At 43.6% G+C, this 26909-nt stretch overlaps 1 protein-coding gene across 2 annotated transcripts; it reads right to left on the minus strand.

The window, feature by feature from the left end:
- Positions 1 to 464: 464 nt before the first annotated feature.
- Positions 465 to 26331, minus strand: dhx15 (DEAH (Asp-Glu-Ala-His) box helicase 15). Of its 2 annotated transcripts, none has more exons than XM_014337790.2 (14): positions 26084 to 26331; positions 24111 to 24417; positions 22573 to 22766; positions 22081 to 22240; positions 20626 to 20844; positions 17180 to 17347; positions 9951 to 10037; positions 9391 to 9540; positions 8776 to 8884; positions 4401 to 4592; positions 3212 to 3334; positions 2924 to 3114; positions 1909 to 2078; positions 465 to 1095 (listed from the first exon to the last, which is right to left on the minus strand). In XM_014337790.2, the coding sequence occupies exons 1-14, from the start codon at positions 26092 to 26094 to the stop codon at positions 978 to 980; spliced, it is 2199 nt and encodes a 732-aa protein (XP_014193276.1). In that variant the 5' UTR covers positions 26095 to 26331; the 3' UTR covers positions 465 to 977. The 2 variants fall into 2 exon arrangements, with proteins under 2 accessions (XP_014193276.1, XP_005935297.1); XM_005935235.3 differs by lacking the exon at positions 26084 to 26331 and adding an exon at positions 25920 to 26076.
- Positions 26332 to 26909: the final 578 nt, after the last annotated feature.

Consider the following 26909-nt stretch of genomic DNA (forward strand, 5'->3'; position numbering starts at 1 on the left):
TTCATGCATCGCCAGCCACACAGAGCTTGTCTAGACTAAGCTGCTGACCCACAGAATGAGAGGGGAAAAGCTTCTCATGAAAGTTTGTCAGAGCTCAACCAACTTCGTTTATAAGGAATCACTTCTAGTTTCTAAGTTTAATCTAGCAAGGCACACTTCTCCCAACCGCAAGGTTTACCTTCAACATTAGAGAGGCAGTGACACAAAGCAGTACAGCCAGAACAGGCTCCAGCGCAGCAGGGATTTCACACTGATCTTGCTCCGAAACATTTGCAATTAACATCCCCCTCTCCCCAACTGTTTCTGAAGCTATCAATATCCCAGTAAGAAGATTTAACTTCCCTCAAGAGCCGGGAAACGAGCTGGATTTGGCAGGTCAGGACGTGTGCGCACGTGAGGGTGAAGACAGAAAGTTTATGTACAGATTATCCTGTTATTTTAACGCAGACAGAGGAAGAAACATCTTATTACAAAAGCCATTTTATTAAGTTGAACAGATGACAGGAAATGTGACAGGAAATTATCTCCATGACAAGAGAACATTACATTTCACCTGCATCAAAATGCAGTATAAATTACATTTGATCATCATAACAAAGCAAAACAACAGCCAAGAATCCCAAGGTGGGATTTGTTATTTTGGGTGGGTTTTTTTAAAGAGGAATGTTGAAATTCACATGAAACAACATGCTTCAGGTGTAAATGACTAATGACTAAACTCCTGATAACCACTCATCATCTGTAGTCCTTTTTTCTTGTAGTGCTTTAACCATGTTGGCTTAAAGAAAACAAAGTGGCCGTCGAAGGTCGATTCATCATTGATTTTAAAACCACTACGCATTCAATACACAGGAGCAAAAATAGAGTTCAGAACGATGAAAATAAAACAAATAAAATATACAGAAAACCCAAAGAGCGTCTTCATTTTGTACAGGCGGGCGAGGACGCGGCTCCTGCAGCGGCACATGCAAACCTTCTTAGTACTGAGTGTATTCCTTGGATGAGAGTTTTGCAATGATACGCTCCAACTGTCTCTTAGCTTCACACTGGGGGAAGTTACTCATCTCGTAGTACTGCGGGGCAATTTTCACCAGCCTAGAAAAGAAAGCAAGTAAACATTAGTCACAAAAATTGTCTTCGGTGTTTACTTGTGGGAGAGTGCCGTTCTTCCATATTCACACTCCGACTACTGGTGCGGGTTCGACAATTTGATCCTTAATTGGACGAGGTCACAGGGGGGGGGAGGGAAACGTGCATACGAGGTTTGTTGCGGTTTTGCTGCTAGCGCAACGATGCTCATAAGTCGACGCTGGTATGACTGCAATCTTATTTTTATTAGATCCTTGTCATAATTGCTTTTGTCAGCCTTTTTATAACCATAAAAATCACAACATTTCAGTGGCTCCAGCTGGTCGCAAAGAACAAGATATCACAATTAGCTTTGGGAATGTGTGATAGGAGGCCTTTTTTTTATCATTTGATAACATTTTTATGGAGCAAACAATTAGCTGATTGTGAAAATAATTGCTAGATTAACCGATAGTGGCTGTGTGCTGCAGTGACTCATAGCTGAAATGAAAACTTGAGAATTAAAAACATTTAAAGACTTTCACGTGTAGCAGGGTCATGTTTACGCACAACGTTAGTTCCTCATAACCATCAACGTGATTGCCTGTGCTGGTGAAGAGTCTTGGTAAACATTTAAAGTGCACCAATGTTACTGGCAGGAATTGTGATGTTTATGGCGGACACAATTTGCCTTTGAGAAGCAGGCCACAATTGGGATATGTTTGTGACCAGTAGTTTATCGTGCACCAGCACCACTCATTTGAGGCAGAAATGCACAAAGGTAGTGCAGGTTGATAAATTAAAGTGCCCCTTACTCAGAATGAAACTGCTGAAACTCACCACTCGGGTTTGATGTCTGTGCATGTGCGGATGTAATTCTTGGTGGTGAGCACAAACTCGTTGTAAAGCACCCACTCCGGTTTGTGGTCCAGCACGGTGGAGGGGTGCAGCTGTACGACTTGGTTGTCCTTCACGGTCAGGTAGTGGCCTGTGCGCTCCAGGTGAGCAATCTGTTCAAACCGCAGCAAGACGGAAAACCCCATGAAATCCAGAAAAAGTCAAAACAAGTACACACACACACAACTTTTACTGGTGTGTGTGTGTGTGTGTGCGTGTGTGTTAATCATGCAGTCCCATTACAATCTAAGAAGTAAATTATTAATGCTTTGATTAAAAAAAAAAAGTAGCAAGACATTTGAGGCTAATTCGTAGCGAGTGAGGTTTTTTTTGTGTGTGCTGTGGTCGAGCTGCATTGGCGGCTGTGATTAACCAAGGCAATCAGTCTCAATAAAGGCCTTTCCAAACAAAGACATGATCTCAAACAGTGCGAACGCCTGAACACGAGCTGCAAATTTGTCTCCGAGATAAAGGTTAATGTTGACAAATATTTAAATATTAACGCCATAATTCAACTTGTCAGGTTGCTTGTTTCAGGTAGCCCTGAAAATGGCTTTTTGCAAAACTGCCATTTGTTTTCCTGAGCGAGAAACAAATTGATTTCATTTCTTGTTATGTGCTTAAAACAAGCAGCTCGCTGGTGCGTGTGCACGAGTGCGCGTGTGTTTGCTTGGGGTAGAAGAAGAAGAAGGAGAAGAAGAAGAAAAAAAGGCAGCTCTCGGCTGCATTTGCAGTTTGTACAAATGTTTGGCACAAAAATACTTCAATGAGCATCAGATTAGCAGAGGAGCTGTATACAGACAGCGTTTGCTCAAATATGAAATGTCACAAAACAACAACAACAAATAAATAAATAAAGGAAAGCAAAATAATGACACTGGCAACACGATGAGAGACTAAACAGCACATCGAACCTTACAAAACTTAAGAAACAAAAAAGGCCCAGATTCACACCGACCTGCATGAAAAAGCCCGTGACCAGTGCTCGGCGGATGTTGATGTAGTAGTCTCTGCTGCTGAACTCAGTGCTCCTTCGCGGCAGGCTGAAGCGGTCCATGATCCTGGACAGCTGCTGCCGTACGTTATCTGCTGACATCAGCGAGCGGTAGTTGACAAAGTTGTCATAGCACCACTGAGTGGACTCGTGGTCTGTGTGGGAAGAGAGCAACTTAGGGTTAAGGAGCATTTAAAAAAGGAAAAAAAATGAATCTAATCAGTGAAACGTGTGGGGAAACAGGCCGCTCACTCTGTTTAAAGGCATGGTAGACGTTGAGCAACGTTAGGTGGTCTCCGTCGATGTGGGCGAAGCGCATCTTGGCCTCGTCAGCCACCTTCTTGGCCTCCGTGGGTCGCACAAAGCACTGTGGGACTAAACAAGGTTGGTATAGGCCCCAACACAGCCGCCCATAGGGATAAGTTAAGCAAATCCCACAGAGAGGAACAAGGCCTCAGCTCAAGAGAGGCACAGAGCACTTCACAGGGCACACTGCATTGCCAAGTGATTACGGTGGAAAAAGGAAAGGAGGGTCCAAAGAGAAGGGAAGGAGGATGGGTTTCTCTGTCCTGATCTGCTACACTCTGGCTACAGCCAGTCAAAACAGCCCCTCCCACCCTACACCTGACAGTGATGTGGACTTCCCCCGGACTCTTTGTTCTGCCCTCTCCCCCTGCACGAACTCGCTCTGAATTGCTTAACGCCAAACATGCTTGATTGTAGCTTTAATGGGTAAAAGCTGTGTTTATTGAGCCTCATGGTTGGTTGCTGTGGCGGCACCGCTCTCAGGTGTACTTTTGCTGCTTACTTTAATGAACTCAGCAAAAACCTACCATCCTGAAACACCTGCTTTAAGTGCGCACCACGTCCGAGCACCTAGTTAAATCCATTTCCCCGCTCTCAAAGACCCTCACGCTCCCTTCAAAGGCGTCAAGATTCATCTCAATGAGCAGCATTCTGCTTTGGCAAGCCCAAAGTGCAATTACTGCTGTAGCATGCTGGTGCTGCTCCAGCTACACCTATACATTTTGTACAGACATGTAGTTTTTTTTCCCCCCCCTCCCCTTCCTCGCAAATAACAGCTGACACCATTGACTTTATCAACTGCTTTTCCTGTACTGAAGTTCAGCAGGTACACATTACGCCAATACTAAGGAGACCTCAACTTCTGGACTGCTGATATTTTAATAACCGCACACAAAACCTGAAACCAGTCAGGGCTTTGGTATGCATCAAATAGACCCATTTAAATCCTTGTGTCACCACTACTAAACCAACAAGAAGGGTCAAAGAATGAATAAAGGGCTCTTAGAAGATAAAGAAGCTGCTCTGTAAATTTCCTTACAGCTCACTGGTCATTTGGGAGGAATGGCCAATGAGCACAGGAAATGGAAAGAGTAGCAGATCAGACCCAAGCAGCAGGGTCAGCCCTGAGCATTACCTGACAACATGGCAGTGATGGAGAGGATCTCATTGGAACAGTTGAATTCACAGCTGGCGATGACCATCTTGGCCAGCTGGGGGTCCAGGGGGAACTCTGCCATCATGGAGCCCAGCTCGGTCAGGTCACCGTCGTCGTTGAGCGCTGCCAGGTAGTTCAGCAACTCCAGGGCTCGCATCAGGGTCTCTGGAGCTGGAGGAGACAGAGCGGGAGAGATGGGCCATTAAAATGCTCCAAGCCCATGGGCAAAACACACACAGATGGCTGAAACAGACAATTTGCAGAACTGTCATTCTTTCATTGCAGCAACACTTGAGGAGGACAGTTTGGGACTCATTCACACACAATTATGTCAGAATTGATTAATACTGCCGTACTCCATGCTCACATTTAGAAGTGAGATAAGAGGTCAAGTTAACCGTTTAGCTAATTTAGCTAAATGTGCTAAATGTGCTAGTCGCAGCTTTGTGGGTTTCATATGACAGTGAGCTAAAACATCTGAGACACGGTTCCTGCCAAGAGAAGTCATTTGATCCTGGAGCTGCAACAGGAAGGAGGAGTGTGTGAAGGTTTCATTAATTTTATTAATGTACTGCTGCTATTTCACTGACTGCAAAGTGTGGCGGCCACAGATTGTCTGATTAAATCAGACAATCTCATGGCAGCAACTTGATGCACTTAGGCACACAGACACATACACTTGGTAAAGATGGACCACTGAACTTTAAATGAAACAACATAACAAGAGAAAAAAGGTGCAGAAGAGCATCTCTGAACACGCAAAACGTGAAGGAGATGGGCTGCAGCCGCAGAAGTCTGGGCCCCACTCCTCTCAGCTAGGAAAGGAAACAGGCGCTACAGTTCACACAGGCTTATGAAAACTGAGCAACAGAAGATTGTCTGCTCTCATGAGCTTTAATTTCTGCTCCAACATTCAGATGGCAGGCTCAGAGTTTGGGATCGACAATGAAAGCACAGCTCCATCCTGCTTGAGCAATGTAAGATGATGAACGCTGTAGGTATACTTCAAGCAGGATAACAAACCATGTCACAAAGCTAAAATCATACAAACAGGTTTCTTAAATACGACAGCCATGATTGGCCTCCACAGACACCTGATCGAAATCCACTAGAGCACCTTTGGGATGTTGGTGGAACAGGAGATTCACATTATGAATGCGCAGCTGAAAAATCTGCAGCAACATTTTTTTATTTGTAAAAATAGTTGCTGGTAACATTAGTCTGAAATGATGCATTAACTAATGCAAATCTACAATATAAAAACAAGTAAAATAAAATCCACTTGGCAATGGCCTGGCAGAAAGCGCCTAATCTGCAGATTCGATTCTAGCAAACAATATTAATTAACGTCCTATTTTGATTTGCACACCTAATAAATTAATCTACTTAATCAATGCCAACTGGACGAAAATATTCAGAGCAATTGAGGAACAGTCCGACACGCTAGGGTTTCCTGTCTGTGTCTTCACGGTCAGATTAAATTTACAGCTGTTAATTTAAGTAGTACATAAAGAAAATCAATCACAATCAAGCTACTGCATTTCAAAACTTCACTCTTTAAATGTGGGGAAACAGCTGGGTCACGAGTTAAAATGTACTGACTAAAAGCGATTTCCTTATTCAAGGACTTACTAAGACCTGGAAAAGAGAAGCACAGTCCATGGAATCAGTCATAAATTAGATCAACCAGCACATTAAAAGAAGTTAAAAACCCAAAGAAAAGGAAGAAAAGGTAGCGTTTCCATCACCTGCTGCGCTCTGAAGTTTCACTATGTGACGGCCAGAATTACACCAGACGTAATCATGGCAGAGCTCATTTTTCATCCTCCGCTCAGGCAATCCTAAACAACTAATGCAATTACAGGGGAACTTTCTACTTAATGCTTCAACACAAAAGGCTTCCACCGTTTGGTTAAAAGATTTTTCCTCCAGATGCAATTATTGACCTTTGGCTCCCGAGAGCTGAAGCCTAATGACCAGTTGCATGTTAACTGAAAATTAGCTCAAGCGCGGGCTGCGGCGCTCGCTCTCTATCGTTTCTCTCAAGTGCTTTCCCCCACCCCCAAAAAAAATTCAATTTCAAAAAGCAGGGAGGTGTTTTTTTATGATTAACAAATATTGATTTGGGGCATCAACGCTACTTTTTTTCCTTTCTATACACAAAGTGAGTGCCGGTAACATTACTTAGCAACAACAGTAGCTTGTGTGGGCCTGCACAAAAGGTGAAAATCTGATTTCCAAGTACCGCTAGCGTTAAGAACCCGAGTGGAAATTCAATCTATACCCAACGCGACTCATCAGAAAGTAAGTATTGACTGTCTCAACACACAAGAATCCGATATATTAACCAAGGGCCAAATCAATGAGGCGAAAGGCTAAAGGTACATTAAACCACATTGGCTTTGAAAGGTACTTCTTTGGAAATGTCACGAGGAAAATGAATCCCACCCAGCCAAGTCCTTGTGTAAATCGCTACTGATTTCTTTTTGGATTTTCCATTTGGTTGTCTGGCTCGCACTGTCGCTCCTGTGTTTAGCGAGCAGGAAGCGGGGTGGACAAAGGAAGAAATAACCTACGTACTTGAGCATTTCACGGTAAGGGGGGAGGATTAAGGTTCCAATTCACATTACAGACAAGCAAACACAAAAAACCACTTTGGGTTTGGAGGCTGATCATCACTGGGGAAAAGGCCTGGACTCAAATCCAATATGCGTGGAAATAATAAAAAATGTATGTCGACCTTGTATCCGAACAATAATTACAGTTGCCTCAGAAAGTTGCCAATTTGAAACGAACACCTTTAAGCCAAAAACATGATTAAAGGGGTTCAATGGCCAAAAAAACAAAGAAAAAAAACATTCTATCACGAGACTATTGTCTCACTGTATTTCCCGACTGCCCAGAGACACTACACTGACCTGTATTTTCTCCGAGGCAGGCCTCTGACACGGCATATCACAATTGATCCGCTGTAAATAGCCGTTATAAAACCCTCTCTGGGAACTCCTCAGACTTAAAGCAGACTTCATTTGTTGCACCCAACTAGCTGCAGCTTCCAGCCTGCTCAGGAGCTATTTAGGAGAAACCTTCTGCAGAGAGTGGCTCAAATCAATAAAAAGGTGATCCTCCCCCCTCTCTTTTGCCCGACTGTTCCCGGTTAGACTCGGCCGGTCCTCGTATGTTGATGTATACCCTTGTGTTTTTGCGAGAAACGTGGGGGTGGTGGTGGAGGTGGAGGTCAGTCACGTTTCTCTGGAGGAATATAGAGGGAAGGCAATAGCCAAGGTGATAGCGCTGCTATTGATGTAACCAATTTCATTCTCAAAATGGCGTTTGCCACAGTGGACGGGGAGAGATGGGTTTAATCTCAGAGGTGAGATGAAAACTATATTATGGTGAGAAAAAGGGTGGAGGGAAGAGGAGGAGGTTAAGGATAGGGAAAGGAGGGGTGGTCTCCTCCAGAAGACGTGGGAACACACACACACACACACACACGCACACACATGCACACTCCTGGTGAATGCCATAACTTAGCACCTCGAGGGAGAAGAGGTCTGTGTTTTGGCACAGATCGAGCAGGATTCGGATATAATTCAAGCAACAGTGACAGGCGGTGCATAAACTAAGTGATCAGCCAGAATACTAACTGCACACATCAGTCATTTCTCAGTCTGAACAGCAATAATAGAAATTTAGAGCGGATTCCTCATAAAAACTGCAAGATACTAGTGTGTAGTCCATGTCTATCACAACACATATCCTCAGATCTCCAAACATTCACTATGTTTTATTTGATGTCTGCCAAGATCCCTTCTTTGCTTTGTTGTTTTTCCCAAGTGACGCTGCCAACCCAGATTTGATATCGTACATCAAAGCAACTGCAGCTCGACTAAATGTTGCTCGATTTCATAACAGTTTGTAAGTGTATTCATCCTGATTCAGAGAGCGCTAATCAAATTCAAGATCTCAATATTCTTTGATTCTTTGGTTAACTGACACCTGTGGTCGCTGTCAGCTGCAAAGTAATATAAATCTACATGAAATCGAGCAATAAAGAAGAGCTATTGTGCTAAACCATGCAAACAGAAGGAGGTAGGCTTAAAGGGGAGCTGAAACTGCTTGTTTCAGACTGTGGATGGACATAGCCCACCGTGAGATAAACAAGGATCATTTCAAACTTTAATCATGCAAAGCTACTTAAGAAAAAAATAACATGTGTTGGAATTATTTTAAAAAGCAGAAGCATAAGTGATGTATCCGTTTGCGTTTAGGAATGGTTCCGATATTTGTTTTGGATCCAATATGAAGCCGATCATACCCGGAGGTTTTAGAGTAACATTTGTGTTACACTAACCTGGTGGGTCCATGAAGTCGAAATGCACCAGGTCATCAATGCCCAGTTTCTTGAGCTGCAGCACCACAGAGCCCAGATTAGACCTCAGGATTTCTGGATACGTGTTGTCCTGTGCCAGTAAAGAGGTACAAAAGAAGCCCGAGGAACAATTCAAAATGAATTCGTCAGGCCTGCTTATTATCTACTCATGCATCACTCATATGTCAACTTGAACAGAGACCGGGGGTCTGGGGCATTCGAAGGGCTATTTAACTTGTTTAAAAAAAATTCCCTTTGCCACTCGGCATGATGTGAAAGAATTAGCTTGTTAAAGTGGAGAACTGGGCCCCCACGAGTCCATTTGTCACAAGGTGGCCGTGTCATTAACGGGGGTTATGAGGAAGGGTGGAAAAAAGGTGCGTTTTAGCACCGGGCTCCTGGAATGATAATTCGCTTGAACTGGGAATCGAGGACTTCTAAGAGCAAATATTGCATAATAGAAAGCTTTTCCAGCTAGAAGGCTGCTCTGGGGGAATACAAAGTGCTTGTGGCACTGCAGAATGTGAGATATGAGAATCAATCATGTGTTTACAACTTGTACAATTTTAATGGTTTTCAAACTGCTTTGCTTCTTACCTGCATTTCTGTCTTGTAAGCTTTCTCTGTGTAAAGCCGGAAACACTTTCCCGGGCGTGTACGTCCGGCACGGCCTGCCCTCTGCTGGGCTGAGGCCTTGCTGATGGCTGTGACCAAAAGGGATTCCACTCGGATTCGTGGGTTATACACCTGAGAGGGAAACGAGGTCAATGAGTCACATTTCATCTGAATAAAAACTAGGGTAGAGTAAAAAAAAAAAAAGCTAGTATCTTTTATTCTTTTTTTTTTTTTTAAACCCACCTACAATCTACTATATATACAAGCAGCAAACAAAAAGAAGACGTACAATACACACGCGCGCACAATCCACCTTGGAGCATATATAATCTCTTTTTGTGCCATGTGTATGACTTGGCTCTAGGCTGGTGAAATGTCAGAGGAATAAATAACAGGCTTTTCCATCTTTGCTGCTGTCAGGTGTGCACTGCTGTGTTTATCTGGGGATTCTCAGGCAACAGAAGCAGATGATCGCGGCAGATAAAGAGTGGTGGGAGAAGATGTGGGGGGGGAATGGTGGCAGGGAGAAAAGGGAAGCTAACCTTTTGCTTGGCAAATCCGGGATCAATTACAAACACCACCCCATCGATGGTCAGGGACGTCTCGGCGATGTTTGTTGACACGACGACCTGTGAAAACGAGAAGACGCGAGTTAAGAAATGATGCGCCCGGGGACTTTGAAGGGACTGATGAGACCCGAGACTGGTCTGCTACAATTTGATACATAAAACTGCATGAAAATAGTTTGAGCAAACCATTAGGATGCATAAAAAACATAGCATAAATACAAAAACATCATTATACCTATCAGAAAGAAGTTCCTCTGGTAAGAAAGGTTCAGATAACCTCATACAAAGTGCTGAGAAATCAGTGATCCTTAAACATTAGAGAGAAAAACAAACGTGGATATCAGCGTCTGCTCTGATGTGAGCCAGCTCAACGAGTCTGCAGAGATCAATGTTTGCAGGCTGCCGAGCGAGCCCAACAAAGCGACACCACAACAGTTTCTGCAATCTAGTGCTATCAACAGATTTGTGCACAGTGCTGGCTTGGTGCTCGGTGTCTCATCGAATAAAAATTACTCGAGTTTTGTGTGCACACGTGTGTGTGTGTGGCTGGAGTCTCTATCTCCGGCATGTCGCTGGGTTTGTTGGGATGTCAGCTTCCCTCTTTTGGAAAGCTTTTCAAACCCACAGAGCAGTCTTAATTTAATGGGTTCTGTTAGGTGGCCTGCTTTTTAAAACATGGTGTGCGACAGTGGTTAGCACTTTCATCAAAAACATCTTTTTCCTCCCCTCTAATTGAGGGCTGCTGCAAATCTCTCATGTGAACCGAAAACGCGTCTCTTGATATGTGCGACACCGCTGTCTGCAGACATGCCAACTTACCCCTCAACGCTGCAATGCCGGCTCCTTCAAAGCCACACTTGCAACACAACCAGAGGCAAATAACACTGAAAATATCTCACATTTAATTTAGTTCTAAATATTCTGGAAGACTGTGTCAATCAAAGTTTTGCTACACAATATATGTACACCAATCAGGCGTACCATTATAACCGACTGCCTAACATTGTGTTAGTCTCCCATCAAAGCCACACACGTGCCCATTATTCCTGCTTCAAACATCAACTTTGAGCACAAAATATTCACTTCCTCCCTGATATATCCCACCCACTAACAGGTGCCACGATGAAGAGATAATCAGGGTTATTCACTGCAGTCATAATGTTATCCCCGATCATTGCAAGAGCTGTAAGAAAATAGTAGTTACTTATATCGCTTAATAAAAAAAAGCAACTGAATAAATCTGCAGAATTATTTTCATTCCAGGCATTCAGGAGTTATGAGCTGATGGATTAAAAATAGTTTAAGGAAGAGAAAAAACGGGAAAGGAAATAAGAATATAAGTGAAAATTAGCTGCTTGGTTTATGAGATGATGAATGATCCCAAACAGCAAAGATGTCAATGACAAATGACAGCTGAATCGAAGCAAATAAAAAAGATGTGCATTGAATGAGTCACATGAAACTATGGGTCTCTCACTGTCAGCATAAACACAAACAGAGGGAAAGTAGCAGGCAGGCAGATCTACAGCTACACTCACGCGAACCTTGACCGCTGCCAGGCTCAGTTCTGCTTATATAACGCTGGAAACTGACCGGACACAGAAACCTTTTTAACTCATCAAGGCGGTGGGGGCAGTGTCACAGCCCACTCTGCTGGCAGCTGCCAGTTTAAAATTTGAGGGTTTCTGGGGTGAAAAAAATAAAATAAAGATGCCTCCACACTTAGCCCCCGCCTTCTGGCCAACTCAACATTTACCAGGTCAGGAACAAGCTGCAGGCTGACCTGAGGAGCAATTTGGTGGTAGCTGTCCGCGCTTCTTGGTTAGTCTTCATAATAAAATGCCAAGCACAAAACCAAACAGGTCTCTGTGGTCTTTGCTGATACAGGTCCACAGAACCAATTTTGCACACTTGACACACTTCCTTTGTAGCTCTGCCTCTTCAGCTGTCTTCAAGCTGTGAGCCTTGGAGACTTTTAAATCCCACCTTTTAAGCGAGGATTTTACTTCAGCCACAGAATGCCTGACTATTTAGTTATTAATGCCAGAGAGGGCTTCTTTTTTTCCCTCTTTCAGCCCTTGACCTCGAGTAATTCACCTGTCGAAACCACATTCCCCTTAGCATTCAAGCCCGCAAATAGAGAGATGGCAATAAATGCTGGTATGAAACTGATCACATGGCACTATCTGCCAAATGGCTGGCTTTTATACAAGGAGTTCCTGGCTATTTTAATTTCGATTTAAATAAAAGTACTAGAGGCTTTATAAATAACAGGCCAAACGGTTCAAAAGCTAAAAGTACAATCATGGCCTACTGCCACAGCAATAGGCTGCGAATCTGTGGTAGTAATATTAAACCACTGTCAAAGATTAAAATGTTTATTCCCAGTGTTTCTCACACACTTTGCAAACAACTTCCTGAAACTAAGTCTGCAAAAAAAATATCAAAGTTTCAGGTAATTTCGGAGGTTTGAAACAAAGAAGACAGAATGAAAAAGGCTTTTCATGTCATTACAATAGAGTATGCTCATATTAATAAAAATCCCCCTGACTCAAACCTTCAGACTGCTCTAAATGCTCAGTTTAAACTTGGGATGAGCCTCGCTCCAGACCAAGATGCTATTCTTCAAGAACCCAAAGCCACGACTAGACCTTAATTTATTACCGCTTCGATTTTACTCTGCACAACTTTGCTCATATTTGCCGTAAGATTACTTTTAATCTGCGCCGCCTTTTCCTTTTTCTTCAAGGTAATCAATGTGTGTGCATTGTAATTTATCCCGCATGATGCTTCTCAGCCAATTAAAAGATTTATTCAGAGCGCGTGTGAAAAAGGAAAACTAAGTGAGGAGACACAAGCTGTAAGAGCAGTAAGTCCGGGAATCAGAGAGAAAATAGATTTTAGTTTAGTTTACATGGAAAATGTAGTTGATGAAAAAAAAGAAGGGGAAACCTGAACTGCTTTTTTTAATTTATGAACACAAACCTTATTTTACTTGAAATAAGAAAAGAACATTTATTATTTTATTGTGAAAATGAATAATAAACATTACTGAAATAATGCTGAATTTGACTTCCTTTTGCAACTGTTGACTGTATATTAATACTTTATGATATTGCAGAGCTTTGTGTGAGGAAATGTTCTCTAACTAGACCTCATTAAATTTTAATTGAACACCCCTGATCTACAGAAACAAGGGTATGGTCATCTCGTGGCACAGAATGGAGATGAAAACGCTCGTAAGGGGTCAACTGTAACAAGGCTGTTTACAGACAGCTGGAGTGAGAATGGCTCCGAACAAAACTGTTCACGTGAAGTCAAAGAAATGGAGGGTGTAGCATACGGCCAAGAAGTGTAGTGAAAAATATTCTGCATAGTTAACAAGACAATATAACCACATAATAAAGAGCGTAATAATAAAACCCCCAAACAAAGTGAAACATACTTGAGTCAATGCATGTAGTGGAAACGTCTTCTTAAAAGGTCTCTAAGCTACTGGAGACAGGTTTTATGTAAATGTAAAGGAAGGACGCCTTTTCCTTTTTTGTATATAGAAAAAAATACAATCCCAGGCTCTGAACTACAAAGCAAAGAATCACAAGGTACCTAAAAAACGATCCCAATGACAGGTAATAGCTTGAAGGGCTGTTGGTGACCGAAAGTTTGAAAACAGCCACATGACTGGGAGACCAATTACCCGCAGCAGCAGTCTGGGATTAAAGTAGCTGGCCAAAAAAAGGGACGAGATCAGGCGATCGGACAGATATGTCAGCGGCCAACATCTCAGCGAGCAATGAAAGGCATGGAAAGCTTCAAAGTCCAGTTAAAAAAAAAAGAAAGCCTAGTGAAGGTTGCCACCCTCCTGCGTGTTGGGATGCAGTCAGTTGCTCTAGCAGATGCCTCACATGACACCCTCTCACATTTCATGATCATATGGGTGAGACCTCATTGATTCTGAAGGATTATCCAGGCCAGGCCCATTACACTGAACGCAGGCTTGCTCCTTCCAGTCTGCTGCTGCACTGGATAACCCTGGCCTCTTCATCAGTAATATCATTAGAACATCATCTCTGCATGTTATATCTGGGTTATTACCTGCAAGAGAGCAAGTACTATAGCTAACTCGGGCCATCTTTCACATCCCCTGCTGAGGAACGCGTGCTTGTTGACAAATAAAGCCTTCCCCTGACCGAGGGAAGCAGAACGTGCAGAGTCGCTGCACCCACACTCAAAGCTCATTGAAACAGAATAGAAAAGTGACATTTGAAGGAAATATTTCAAACGTGACAATGCTAAAAAACAATCCCAACACTCATCATAGCACACTTATTAGAGACAATCTGTGAGATGCTGGAAAGCAAAGCGAGATTATGGTCTTTATTGGCAATTATTCAATTTCTGACTTGATTTTAAATGATAAAACTGCTCAGAATGGAAGATCAGTGGCTTTCCTGGAGAAATAGAGCAACGACGAGCTAGTGCTTTATGTTAATTGAGGGGTGCCTAATGCAGTCGTTAGCATGCATAGTGGCAGATGTGGCGAACCTTAATTCTTCTTCACTACTTTCTCTTGGGCTGGCTTAGATGACATCTCTGCATTTTTCACTTGATGAGTCGCTCAGTCAGTCACTGAGGAGAAGCACATTTACTTCAAGCGTGGCAACTTTAGATGCCACCTCCACCAATTCAACAGGCACGTGACAAATGGGGGGTGGGGGGAGGACAAACTGCTGCTCTGAAGCTCAAAGTGCTCGCCGGCTCAACAGTGAGGACCAGCAAATTCACTTTATTTCATGTATGAACTGAACACATGGGTATCGTGAAGACATCGACGAAATTTATCCACCAAGAGAAGAGCAAGGTAACAACATCACTGTTATTTAAGTGGTGCAGTCCCAGTGGGGTGAGCTCTAGCACATCAGACAAATGTCCATATACAACCGCAACCAAACGGGGGCCACTGCCAGAGCAAAGTAATATTAAAAGGCTTCCCCTAAGCAGCACTGGCCATATTTCACATCAACATCCCCTTGAACGGCAAAAGAAAATACTGGCGATGATATCTGAACTTATGAAAAAGATCTTATCCAGTACTGAGCCACTTAAGCCTCTGCAGCACACATGCAGCTCATTTAAACAGAAAGCCTGAAGAAATTTCAAGGCTCAGGACAGTAATTGGAGGAGGGATTTGTGCCCAAATGTTTGATCTACACCACGAGGGGAGGACCTCTGTGTGGGCCTTGCTGGAAGTTAGGCTTGGGCAGTGCGCTGGTGCATCAGGGTATTATACATCCCAACAGTATGATTTTCAATAGTGTTTAAAATAAACATCACAGCTTTTCCTCTTTCTGTTAAAATAACACAGATGTTTGGAAGTGAACAAAAACACAAAGCAAAAAGAAGGAAGTATGTGCTCGTGAAGAGCCAGTTGAAATTACAACCGTTTCCCTCCACAGACAGGTGGCTAAAGAGCGTAACTCTTTAGAATGCCAGTTTGACAACACCACTGGTGGATCGTGTCTATTCAGCCCACTTTGTCTGTGCCTGCAGCAGCAGAGTCACAGGGCCGTTTGACAAGTATCTAAGGAAAGAGGCAGTTAGCTACTAATCTAATCTAACTCATCTAAACGTGACAAAACACTGCTGTTAAATGCTGCAGAGCTAGCACTAGCAGCTTTCTTTCTACAACTCATAGTGTCTACAGTATTAACCTGCACTGGACGTCTATGCAGTGCTCCAGCTGTATATAGTAACCACTGTTACATAGTATGGCATTCACGTATTATATTCCCCAAAGTCCTGTGCCTCCATCAGAAACAAAACAATATAGATGAAGAATTTAAAGGACTTTTTTTCTAATTTCTTGTTGATTTTAAAACATTTATAAAGTACTGGAATCTGTGTATACAACATAGTCACAGGAAGAAAAAAATAACCGGGCCACCAGTTATGCATTTCCATTTTTCTTTTTCAGAACTGCTACAAATAAGTGTTTTACACACTCCTCTATAAATCATCTACAGCAGTTTAATTTAGGATCATTTTTTAAATGAGACGCATTGAATAAATTGCTTATATGTGGTCGTTTTTCCTGAAGGAAACGTATATCACACCTGGTTAGTTCGAGGATTGTTGGAAAGTTAAAAATCTGTCCTTTTTGTAACGAAAACATGTATCTGCAATTTCTTAGGTTTCTCTTTTTTGTAAGGAAACATGTCACGTAATAAACTGCTCTTCGCCGGAGTGTAATGGCGATCTTTTTCTTGGTTTTATTCATTATTAAACATAAATACCATCATATGCCATAAACCCTGGCAAAATGTCAGTAAGTTAGGAAAAAAAAAAAGATACCACACAAGCCTATAAGAAATACAAACTTGATGGCCGACCTGCTTAATGTGACATATTTAACTTTGACAGCCCATAAATATTTTCGCTGCTCATATGTCAGCCTGATCTGCCTCAATTAGAGGGGTTGTAGCAATGAGTCATTCATCAACACCGTCCCCTATCAGATGTTGGGATGAGTGTTTACTCATTTGCTGGCAGCTATGAGATTCGGATATTCTGTCAGATCCCTAGCCAACAGTGTGACGGTGCAGGTGGTGCTGCTGCTGCTGCTCTGGTTAAGAGCCCCTGTGAATAGAAACTGTCACACAAAAGAGAGGAACTCTTTCGTGTCTGTATCAATAGAAGGATCATCCACTCCTCTGCGATCAAGTGACTGAAGGAAGATTGTACGATGTACGGCAAGAAGAGTCCTGTTTTCGGTCATCCCATTTAAAGTGCATCTTTTACACGGTTTTATAAAGCAGAGGTCTGAGGCCTGTTTTTTTTTACCCCCAGTACCAGCAGGCTCTGTGTAAATGTAGAGGAAAGATAAAAACGACTGAGAATGCAGTACTTTCCTCAGGCTCGGAGGGCATGAGTAATACCCCAGTTATAATTTAGAGCAGAGAATTGCATGCTGACAAAAGCAGCATATGTTGTGTGAGTCAGTTCTGTGCTAAAGCTGAGAAAGGGAAAAAAGTTTCAGTCCCTTCCTTCCTTCCAGCTCCCTCACTTTACCCACCTTATTCCCCATCTGGCCTTTCTACACCAACCACACTCAATTTCTCTTCACTTAGCCTCCACCCCTCCCGCCCATCTCCCCGTTTCTACCTCCCCCTCTGTGTGTTTTTATAGCAACAGGGCAGCTATACCTTTCTTCCGATGGCGCCATTTGGTTTATTGGGCGGGGGTGGCTCAAAGATCCTCTGCTGCTGCTGTGGAGGCAGCGTCGAGTACAGCGGGATGATTTTGATATCTCCGACTTCGGGCCCCAGGTCGTCAACCTCCCTCTTAATTCGCTTGCAGGCTTCGTCGATTTCCTGAAAGATTGGGAGCACAACAATTAATCCAGGTGCTGCTTGTGTATGCAAACGCCAAAAGAAATAAATAAATTGAGCCGGATGCGAACAACACCTGGATAAACAATGGCGGTGAATCCGGATGACAGAGGGAAGGCAAGAGGAGGAGGAGGAGGAGACAGCGGCGGCCGGGGGAAAGCGTGATTCCCTGCTACAGTACATTTGTTCTAACTATCGCTCCATCTCACGGAGGAAATTAAACCTGGACTGCAGTATGCTTTGCTGAGCTCCCTGTGGCTCTGTTGTCAAATGCAGCAATCATGGAAAACATGGACGCGCATGCTCTGAAGGCACACGCACAGAGCCAGACAGACTCAAACAGGGTTCATTATTCCACAGTGCAGTATTGTAGAGGGGGAATGTGATATGAGACTGCAGCGCTGATGCATAACCAGCGGCAAATCATGGCAGATCAGTTTAGTGAAGCTGAACGTTCCAGAGCCGGTGGGCTGGCAGACAGACAGCAGGCCTGAGTCGCACTAGGAATGAGGAAAGCACCATAGTGAACACTGGGTTAGGGCCTGTTCTCCAAAGAATATGACAATATCATTTTAAATCTACTAAATATGCTTAAATATTCCAGAGCCCTGGAATATGATTATCACTATCACTCTTCCCACAGATATACTTTCATGTCTTTAACATCTCTGAAAGTTTTAAGAAGTTTCTTGCATGGCCCCAAAGAACATTTCTGAATAGCTCCCACCGTTGAGAACCATTCTCTTACTTCCTTTAACACCAATCGTTTAATCTCATGAAGCCGCAGTATTATTAGTGCTACGGGTGTCACTTTACTGCTGATGCTGTTGCACCACCTGCAGGCCCGTGGGAGCAATGCAGCAGCGGAGGCACTGACGAGCATGCCCTTTGATTCCAAACTTATTCTAGTGGCGCTCACAGAGATAAAAATGGGCCACATCAGAGCTCTCTACACACCCTTTTCATCCCCAAGTCCGTAAATAAAATATGCATTCTGAACTTCTCGGGGATTTTTCATCCTCCTTTAAAACATACTGTGCTTTTGTTGAGTTTAAGCGTGACTAAAACTGACTTCATTTGGCCCCGCCGTGTGAAGCCACACTCGCCTTGATATGAGAAAAGACCATTGTGAAGCCCCTCCCTCCCTGTTTTTCTTCTGGACTGCGAATGTGTTACTAGCTCTGTTTGTCCCCTTGTTCATCGCATTAACTCAAACCCCGCTGATGGCCATGTGCTTCTTAATCAACACAGTGACAAGTGGAAAACGGTAAATCTGAATGGATTGGTAAAATTAGCCTCAGTATTAATAGCCTATCAAGCCTCTGGAAGCAGCAGCTGCCATGGAGGGGAAAAAAAGTGGACCTCTTTGCCAAAATGCTGGAAGCAAGCTGGCTGTCTAGTCCCTTAGGGACATGGAGACAAAGTATGTGTGTTCGTGTCCCCCTGCGTGTGTCTGTACACACACAGGGGCACTTGGCCAGTGTCGGGAACCTGTCCACCAGCTCTCCCTGTGACCCCAGAAGCAACAATCTACAGCCAAGCTAATAACCGACACATTTAGGAACTCCTCTTGACTAGCAAACAACCCCCGCCGCCAATCATGTTTTGATGTTAGCTGCTGAGGGGGAAGCTTAAATATTAGGACTTATCTTTGCTCGACAGCTGTGATAAGTTTCGACTTTCTTGTTTGGAGTTGGTGCTTCAGTTCTATTTGTTTATGGAAGCTAAATATCTCAGAGAAGAAAAATAAACTGCGGAAGAGAGAGGATGGGAGTTGTGTGCGTTTCCTCTCCGTCTGTTATAAATTAAACAGTCAGATAAAAAGAGTCTATGGCTTTGCTGTGGATCTGCCTCCCAATCATTAGTCTACATCAAAGTTGCTGGGAGACTGAAGAGGTTAAGAAGCGCTTGAGGGGCGTGCTGCCGCACCCTTTGAACAACCATCTCTGCCAGACCTAACACACATTAACTTCTTTAACCCAATTAGGGGAGGGTGATAATGAACTCACCGTGGGAGTGCGGTCAGTAATACCTTAGCTTGACACAGTGTGTGGGTGTGGGTGTGTGTGGGGTTGGGGGCTGGACTTTAAATCAACAAATTACATCTAAACTTAAAAAACAAAGGAAAAAAAAAAAAAAAGCACAGCCTCTCAATATCCCAGACCTTTCTTCTCATTCATCGGAGCAGCTGGGATGCCACTAAATCTAAAAATCAATTAGCGCTCCTCAAAGGAGACCACTTCAAACACCATGCCACCCCAATGACTTTATCCTGTTTGTAACAAGCTGCATATTGATCCTGCTTTGACAAATGAAACCGACGTAGGTGTACTACAACAGCCAAGTAGGTGTCGACTGACAAATAATTACTGCTAATAAACACCTCACTGTCCCATGGAAATGAGAAACCCACAACAACCAAACTAGTACGCTGCAGGAAAGATGGGGATGCGTCATTGTAAACTTACATCCTCCTTTACATCCACCACTAATCACATGATCTCATTTTGTCAAAATGCTGAGAGGATATTCACACCAGCACGGCCGCTGCTGGATCTGTCAGGCTTCTCCTGTCTAGTGATCAGGAGATTGAAACATTTGTTGCTGCTTTTCTGTGTGTGTGTGTCTGCGTGTGTGTGTGTGTGTGTGTTCACCCAGCTGTGACCAAATTCATCACTTTGGGCATGGACCCTGCCCTCCATTACACATCAGTGGACAACATTTGCAGGGAGGGGAAAAAAAAATAATAAATGACTTAATTTTTGAGATTTGTGGAAAGGGCAGAATCTGGGTCACTTCTCTCTTTTCTTTTGGTTTTATTTTTTCCTCCTCCCTCCAGCCGCTGTACAAATCCTGGAGGTTTCCAAAAACGCATCTATCAATCTGAGAATTATTAATTTCCTGTGCAGAGAGTACGCGCCTGTGTGTGCGTGCGAGTGCGCTCCAAACAGTTTATGCGAGCGACTGATCTATGTAATTAGATTAATATGCAGATGCTTAACTTAAAGATGAAATTGATTTAATGGTTTCAATTTCTATGAAGCACAGACAGCACACAGTCACGAGTTCCAGCTGCTTAAACCTTTTATTTCATAGCAGATTAACCATATTTGTGTTTAGGACTGTTAGTCTGAAAATTAAATGAATAAATAAATAAGCTGGGATTGGCCATATGACATAAAATTAGAAATTAATAAACTCAGTTGTACTGTTTAGAACATGACACCAGTAACATCAGGAGACTCTGCAAGGCAGTTTACCTCTTGTCCAGTGAGGAAGAGCAAAGCGTCCCCCTCATCCTCCTCACACATGTGGATCTGGATCACGGTGCGGATGGCCGCCTCCAGATAGTCCCGCTCTGGCTCCGGTGTGTAGAAAATCTCCACGGGGTGCGTGCGTCCCGGGATGGTTAGCAGTGGGCAGTTGTCAAAGTACACCTGGAACTTACCGGCGTCGAGTGTGGCGCTCATGACGATGACCTGAACCGAGAAGGACACGGGAAATCGAGAGAGCGACGTGTTAACGCGTCTGTGAGGCTCAAAGTGCTCGTGAAAGCGGTTAAAGAAAACGTAAAGACAGCAGAGTGTAAATCACCGTGGCAGCGAGCACTCGAATGAGGAATCATTTAACATTTTAAATAGCTTGATGATGATTGGAGGATGAGGACATATATTAAGTAGACACACGTGTGAGCAATTAAAGGATAGATGAGGACGGGATGGATAACGCTGTGAATTTAGGTTGAAGCACAAACTCAAGATGGCGTCTATAATGTGGTACTTGGCATTACAATCCAAGTCAGTGACCTACACAGAGCTATGACAGTCCTTGTTCCTGATGTTGGATACACAATGTTCTCTCCAGATCCATTAGATAGAGTGCATTAGGATTCTGATGGGAAACGCGTCTCCCATTTTCAATCTCAAACATTTTCAGGGGCCAGCGTCTCTGCATTTCGCTTTACGCTCTGCGAGACATCATAATTGCTCTTAATCAAGGCAAATTAAACTTTCAAATTCGGTAGGCGATAGGGATGAAGGAGATAGAGGGGTGTGGGTGGATGATCATTCCCAATAACCTAGACCTCATTTAACAGTCTGCGAACAACAATCTAACCTTTGATTCCACGCTGACAAACAACCAGTCATTATCCATCTGCTTTATGAGAATTATGCCTGGCACGCTCTACCCTATAAAACTCCTGCCTGCCTGCTGTGCTCCCATCCACACCGACACGTTTGCTGTTCTGCTACTGGTTAGCTGGTTTAAAAACAGCCCTACGTCTCTGAGAGGCAATCTCCACCGTTGCTGCAGTGCAGAACACATTTCTGCATTTCTGAAGCTAACAGGATTGTTTCCTCCCCCCGTTCCCTCAGCAGATACACAGCTGTCAGGCATGAGGACACCGTCAACAAATGTGACAAAAGAGACGAGTGACAGAAGAGGGACATAAACACCGGCTGCGAGCGAATGTATCCTTAGGGCAAGTATTATGTACGTCTCCAGCAGCGTTTTAGAAACCGTAAGAGGAACACATTTTTGCAAATAATGCAAAACAACGATTGACAGATAAAACCGGAACATGTGGAAGCTCGCTCCTTAAAATCAATGTATCAGCTGCCCAAAAGCACTGCAGTAACTAATGATGAAATTAAGACAATAGGAACAAAAACATTGAGTGAACTGAGTGTATTTCTGAAAGCTGTTTTTTTTACCTTTAGGTCAGGCCTCTGGCGGACCACCTCCTTGAGGACCCCCATGAGGATGTCTGTAGCTAATGTGCGTTCGTGGGCCTCGTCCAGAATGATGACACCATAGCGCTCCAGCAGGGGATCGTTCATGGCCTCCCGCAGCAGCATTCCATCTGTCATGTACCTGGGAGAACAGCATCCATGCAGTAAACACGGTTTGTGAAGCCTGATCATATATTCACCCTCTATCATTACGTAAAACCGCATTATCTGAATAAAACCTGCTTCAAATAGAAGCAAGTGGGGATCCCAAAGGGACATCCTCCCCTTTGAAAGTGCTCTGGGCAGAACTGTGTTAATACATTATACCTGACTACTTTATTACAGCTTATTTATTTACTCGGGCTACTGAATGAAACTGCAACCAGCAAACTGCTATTGTTATTCTTGCCAGTTTTCTGCAATTATCAGCTTCAATACAGCTGTAGGCTTTAATTTGAAAAACATCCTTCTTACTTGAGGACGGTCTTGGCAGAGCTGCAGTCCTCAAACCTGATGGAGTAGCCCACCTCCTGGCCCAGCATGACATCCATCTCATCTGCAACCCTCTGGGCAACGCTCATGGCCGCTACCCTCCTGGGCTGGGTGCAGGCTACGGCTCTCTTTGGTCCCGGCAATGACCGGACCATGTCTACGCACCACTGGGGGATCTGGAACACAGCGGACAAGTCGGCTTTTGTTTGAACCAAAGAGTGTTTATAGATGTGCGAGAAACAAGAGCAGGACTGCAGGTCAGATAAAAGCAGGGCGCTGGATGTGAAGGTCAAATGCAGATGTCTGATTAAAACCACAGAGAGCAATACTGCGTTCATTAATACAACCTGCTGGGTCCTGCAAAGCCTTTACTGATTAAAGTCAAAACATTTACTGCAGATATGCTGCTAAAAACAAAAGGAGCTACATAAGATATTTTTTAGAGCCATCTATTCTCTCCCAGTTCACTGTCTTCTTCAGCAGGTATGAGTGAACTGACTTGCTATCCGCAACATCAAGCTTCCCGAGGCTGCAAAGCAGAACAAGGACCGCTGTCGCACAAGTATAAGATGCTGGAGTTCATGTGCAGGACAAGAAACTCACTTAAGACGCAGCAGAATCATTCAATAGTCAGAGAGTACATTGCAAATAAAAGCTCTGCAGTGAGCTATAGTGTTACAGCAGCTAGTACTGCAGCCTCACAGCAAGAGGGTTCCTTCAAACGGCAGCCAAAGCCTTTCTGTGCGGGTTCTCTGGGTACTCCAGCTTCCTCCCACAGTTCAAAGGTATGCATGTTAGCTTCAACTGTTGGATTTGTGACAGACTGGCAACCGGTTCAGGATGCATCTTGCCTTCTGCCTTATGACAGTTGTGATGGCCTCCACTTCCTCTGCAACCTTGAGCTGGACAATCATGTCCACACATACCCACTAACAATGATTTAATTGAATGATTTATCACTATTAAAGTGATAAGATGACAATCATTTAGCGCACATTAAAAACAACTTTTACTTTGGTGGTCCTTTACTGTGGCTGCATCTATATGAGACCGCTTTTCTGCTAGGTTTTAAAATTCACAGTGACTGTGAGGAACACATATTTTATACCATTGCCAAAGCAGAAAGCACTGACAAGATTACACGTTTTCATTTTAACAAGTGTTTGGAAGATACTTTATATTCACCTCAGGAGGAGGCCACAGCTCAGCCAGTGATTTACTCTAATTTTCTCTCATGTTAATATAAAAAAACAGACAACCCAGCTCTTTCAAGAACTTAAAATAAACTTAACAACCGCAAACTGGGAATCAGCTCAGCAACGGAACTGTTTAAAATGCATCATCTGTTCATTCCACCCTGTTTTTAAAGATATAATTATACCAATTTTAGTCGCAGAATTTCTAGCTTTCATTTAATGTGACACAGTTTCATCAAAAGATTAAAATATATATATATATATATTGGAGGAGGCTAATGGAAAATTATAGAAATAAAACTGCTGCATATTTTGCTTTTCTACCTGTGTAGTCTTTCCAGAGCCTGTCTCTCCCACCAGCACAAAAGACTGGTTCCGCATCAGGATCTCAGTGAAGCGCTCTCTGTACTCCCACACGGGAAGCTGCAGCCGCTTGTTGAGGATCTCATAGTAGCGTGGCGTGTGGGGAAGGTTAGTGAAGGGGTTGATCTGCTGCTGTATACCGGGTTGCTTAAGGAAGCCGGCGATGCCTGCAGCTGGGTTCGTAGGCACCCCGGACGGCTTCACATCTCTGTCCTTGTCACGGTCTCGATCGCGGTCCCGCGACCTCTCGTCACGGTCTCTGTCGCGCCTGTGAGGGCGAGATGCATGAGTTTAAGATTTCATGAAGCACTGCCACACGAACCAACAGATTTTTTTTGCGACACAACAACACATCATTAAACAGAGATACGCACATAATTAGACACAAGAGGCCCAACTCGGGACAAACATTGCTCAAATGTTAGGCCACGTCAAGAGCTTTTCTTTAAAAAAAAAAAAAATCCCATGAAAAGGTTACTGCACATTCTTATTCACGGTGGCTTACCCACTGCAAAAAGCAATCTAATCAAGTGTAGCATGCAAAGGTCACAGATAAACTAATCGTCCACGGTATTCTTGCTTCTTTTGCAAAAGGATATATTAAATGCCTTAAGATCACACGAGAACCATAAACACTGTCGCATCAGCTGCAAAAAGCTTTGAGATGTCATAACTAGACATTATTAGACAGTGATGCTGGGTACACACACAGGCCAGATGCATCAGATGCTGTGCTTATATAACACGTGACACATTAGTACCTCTGATACACAAGGTGGTGCCCAGTATGGCAGGGCAGCCTTAAACGCTCAGCTGCGAATTTAATCAAATATGTAATACAAATGCAACTAAATTTTAACTACTAAAAACTTCTCAGCTCTACACAACTCTAGAGATTCACTGACAACGAGGCCAAACATGACTGTCAGAAGAGGGGGTGGCAAGACTTTTTGTGTGTGCTAGTAAGCATCTCTTAGCATTCACGTCCTTGACTGTGGGAGTGCTGCAATATCCACGCATAGCTCCTTCATGTTCATTTACACTTATTTACGTTAGTAATGGCACTGAACTTCTTATAGGTCACATAACGGGTTGTTTTATCTCAACGCTTCCTGCCGTGTGTTTGTTTTATTTCTCTGTCGCCTAAGGTCAAACGCGATGGGAGATGCACAGCAATGACCCTGAGGCTGAATCTGCAAGGGTCCTCCTCAACTTGCTCCAGGCCCGGCAGGTGCCTATCCACACTGCGGACCCTTGCAGACAAGGTACCAAAGCAGCCCGGGGTATGACAGCGACTGTCAGGGCGTCTTCTTTTGTACGCTGACCCAGCCAGCATGGTGTCCCGTGTACAACTCATAAGAAACTTTCCTTGTGCGATTTTTACTAAGCGCTGCACGCCATACCAGCCGAGAACTCAACATCACCTGCTGAGTTTGTGTGACGAAAATTTTGACCTTAGCACTAAAGAAACACTTAGCACCGGTTAGCATGGGACGTGAGCCACGTGCAGAAAGGACCAGGCCGATGGCTGACCGACTGTGTGCTAAGTGCTTTGGTGGAGAACCATTGCTAAATTTCACCTCCATATGTGACCCCATCAGTAGAATAACTGAACACTTTGTTACCTGCTGGAGCTAAATTGCTAGCTGACCGTGTTTAGCATACGTGCTAGCATAGCTAGTTAGCGTCAGAGCAACAACAATCAGGCTGCAGAGGTTTAAAAACAGCACAACGGCTTAACGCTAAAATATGAGGACTACCGTCACATACCCATCGGAGGACCTCTTTTTACTCGACGAATGATCGTCACCCAGATCTAAACGATGTCGCTTAGACATCTCCCACTGGTATCAGTCCAAACAGCGGCTAATTATTCCATTCAGATTCTGCCCAAACCGTTACACACCGGCAAAATGGCGACCGGAAGCTCTTACCTCATCATCATTATCCTTGACAAAAATGACTCGAAAGCCGCGATTTTACTGTGAGACCCGCTAAGCACGCTGTAAAAAGAAAAAACCCAAACAAAATCGTCCCGACTTTACTGACTCGTGCGCATAATGCGGTCCATGAAGGTTATCGCGGTGCCTGCAGATACAGTGCAGCGGGTTTGGGATGTGGGGGAGGATGCAGGAGGTCCGCTGCTTCTCTCGAGCAGAGTCGGGATGATGTGCCCGCCAAACAACATCATACGCACACATACAGACACGGGCACTACTTCAGGCTCGCCCCCTTCAGTTCAGAGCTTTGTGTCAACAAAAGATCAAATCATCTGGAAATATTTTTAATGTGCATACATTTAAAAAATCTATATGAACACATCAGAATGCAAACATTTGTTCTGGGGAGTAAAACTGGTGGCGACCCTTAAAGCCTCTGCGGGGACTCAAGGCTGTATTTTAACCTTTAAATTTACATATTTGTATCTACTTAATATTTTTCACATAACCAGAGCAGAGCTGCCGGTTCACATGCCACTGCAAAGTTGCTTTTCTACGTGCCTAATAAACTTCAAAAGCCTCTGTTTGTGCATGTTCATATATTCTGTTATTTTCAGTTAACTTAAGGCAAACACTGACTTCACGAATAACAAATAACACATGCAAAACAATTTGCAGTTTGATTTAAGTAATGAGCTTATATCCATCGGTTAATTTCAATTTTATTTATATAGCGCCAAATCACAACAACAGTCACCTCAAGCCACTTTTTATTGTAAGTTAAAGACAATAAAAACAAAGTAAACAAGCACTTGGCGGC

Source organism: Haplochromis burtoni, unplaced genomic scaffold, assembly GCF_018398535.1.
Source record: "Haplochromis burtoni strain Fernald_Lab_line unplaced genomic scaffold, NCSU_Asbu1 Contig_198, whole genome shotgun sequence".
Lineage (NCBI taxonomy): Eukaryota > Metazoa > Chordata > Actinopteri > Cichliformes > Cichlidae > Haplochromis > Haplochromis burtoni.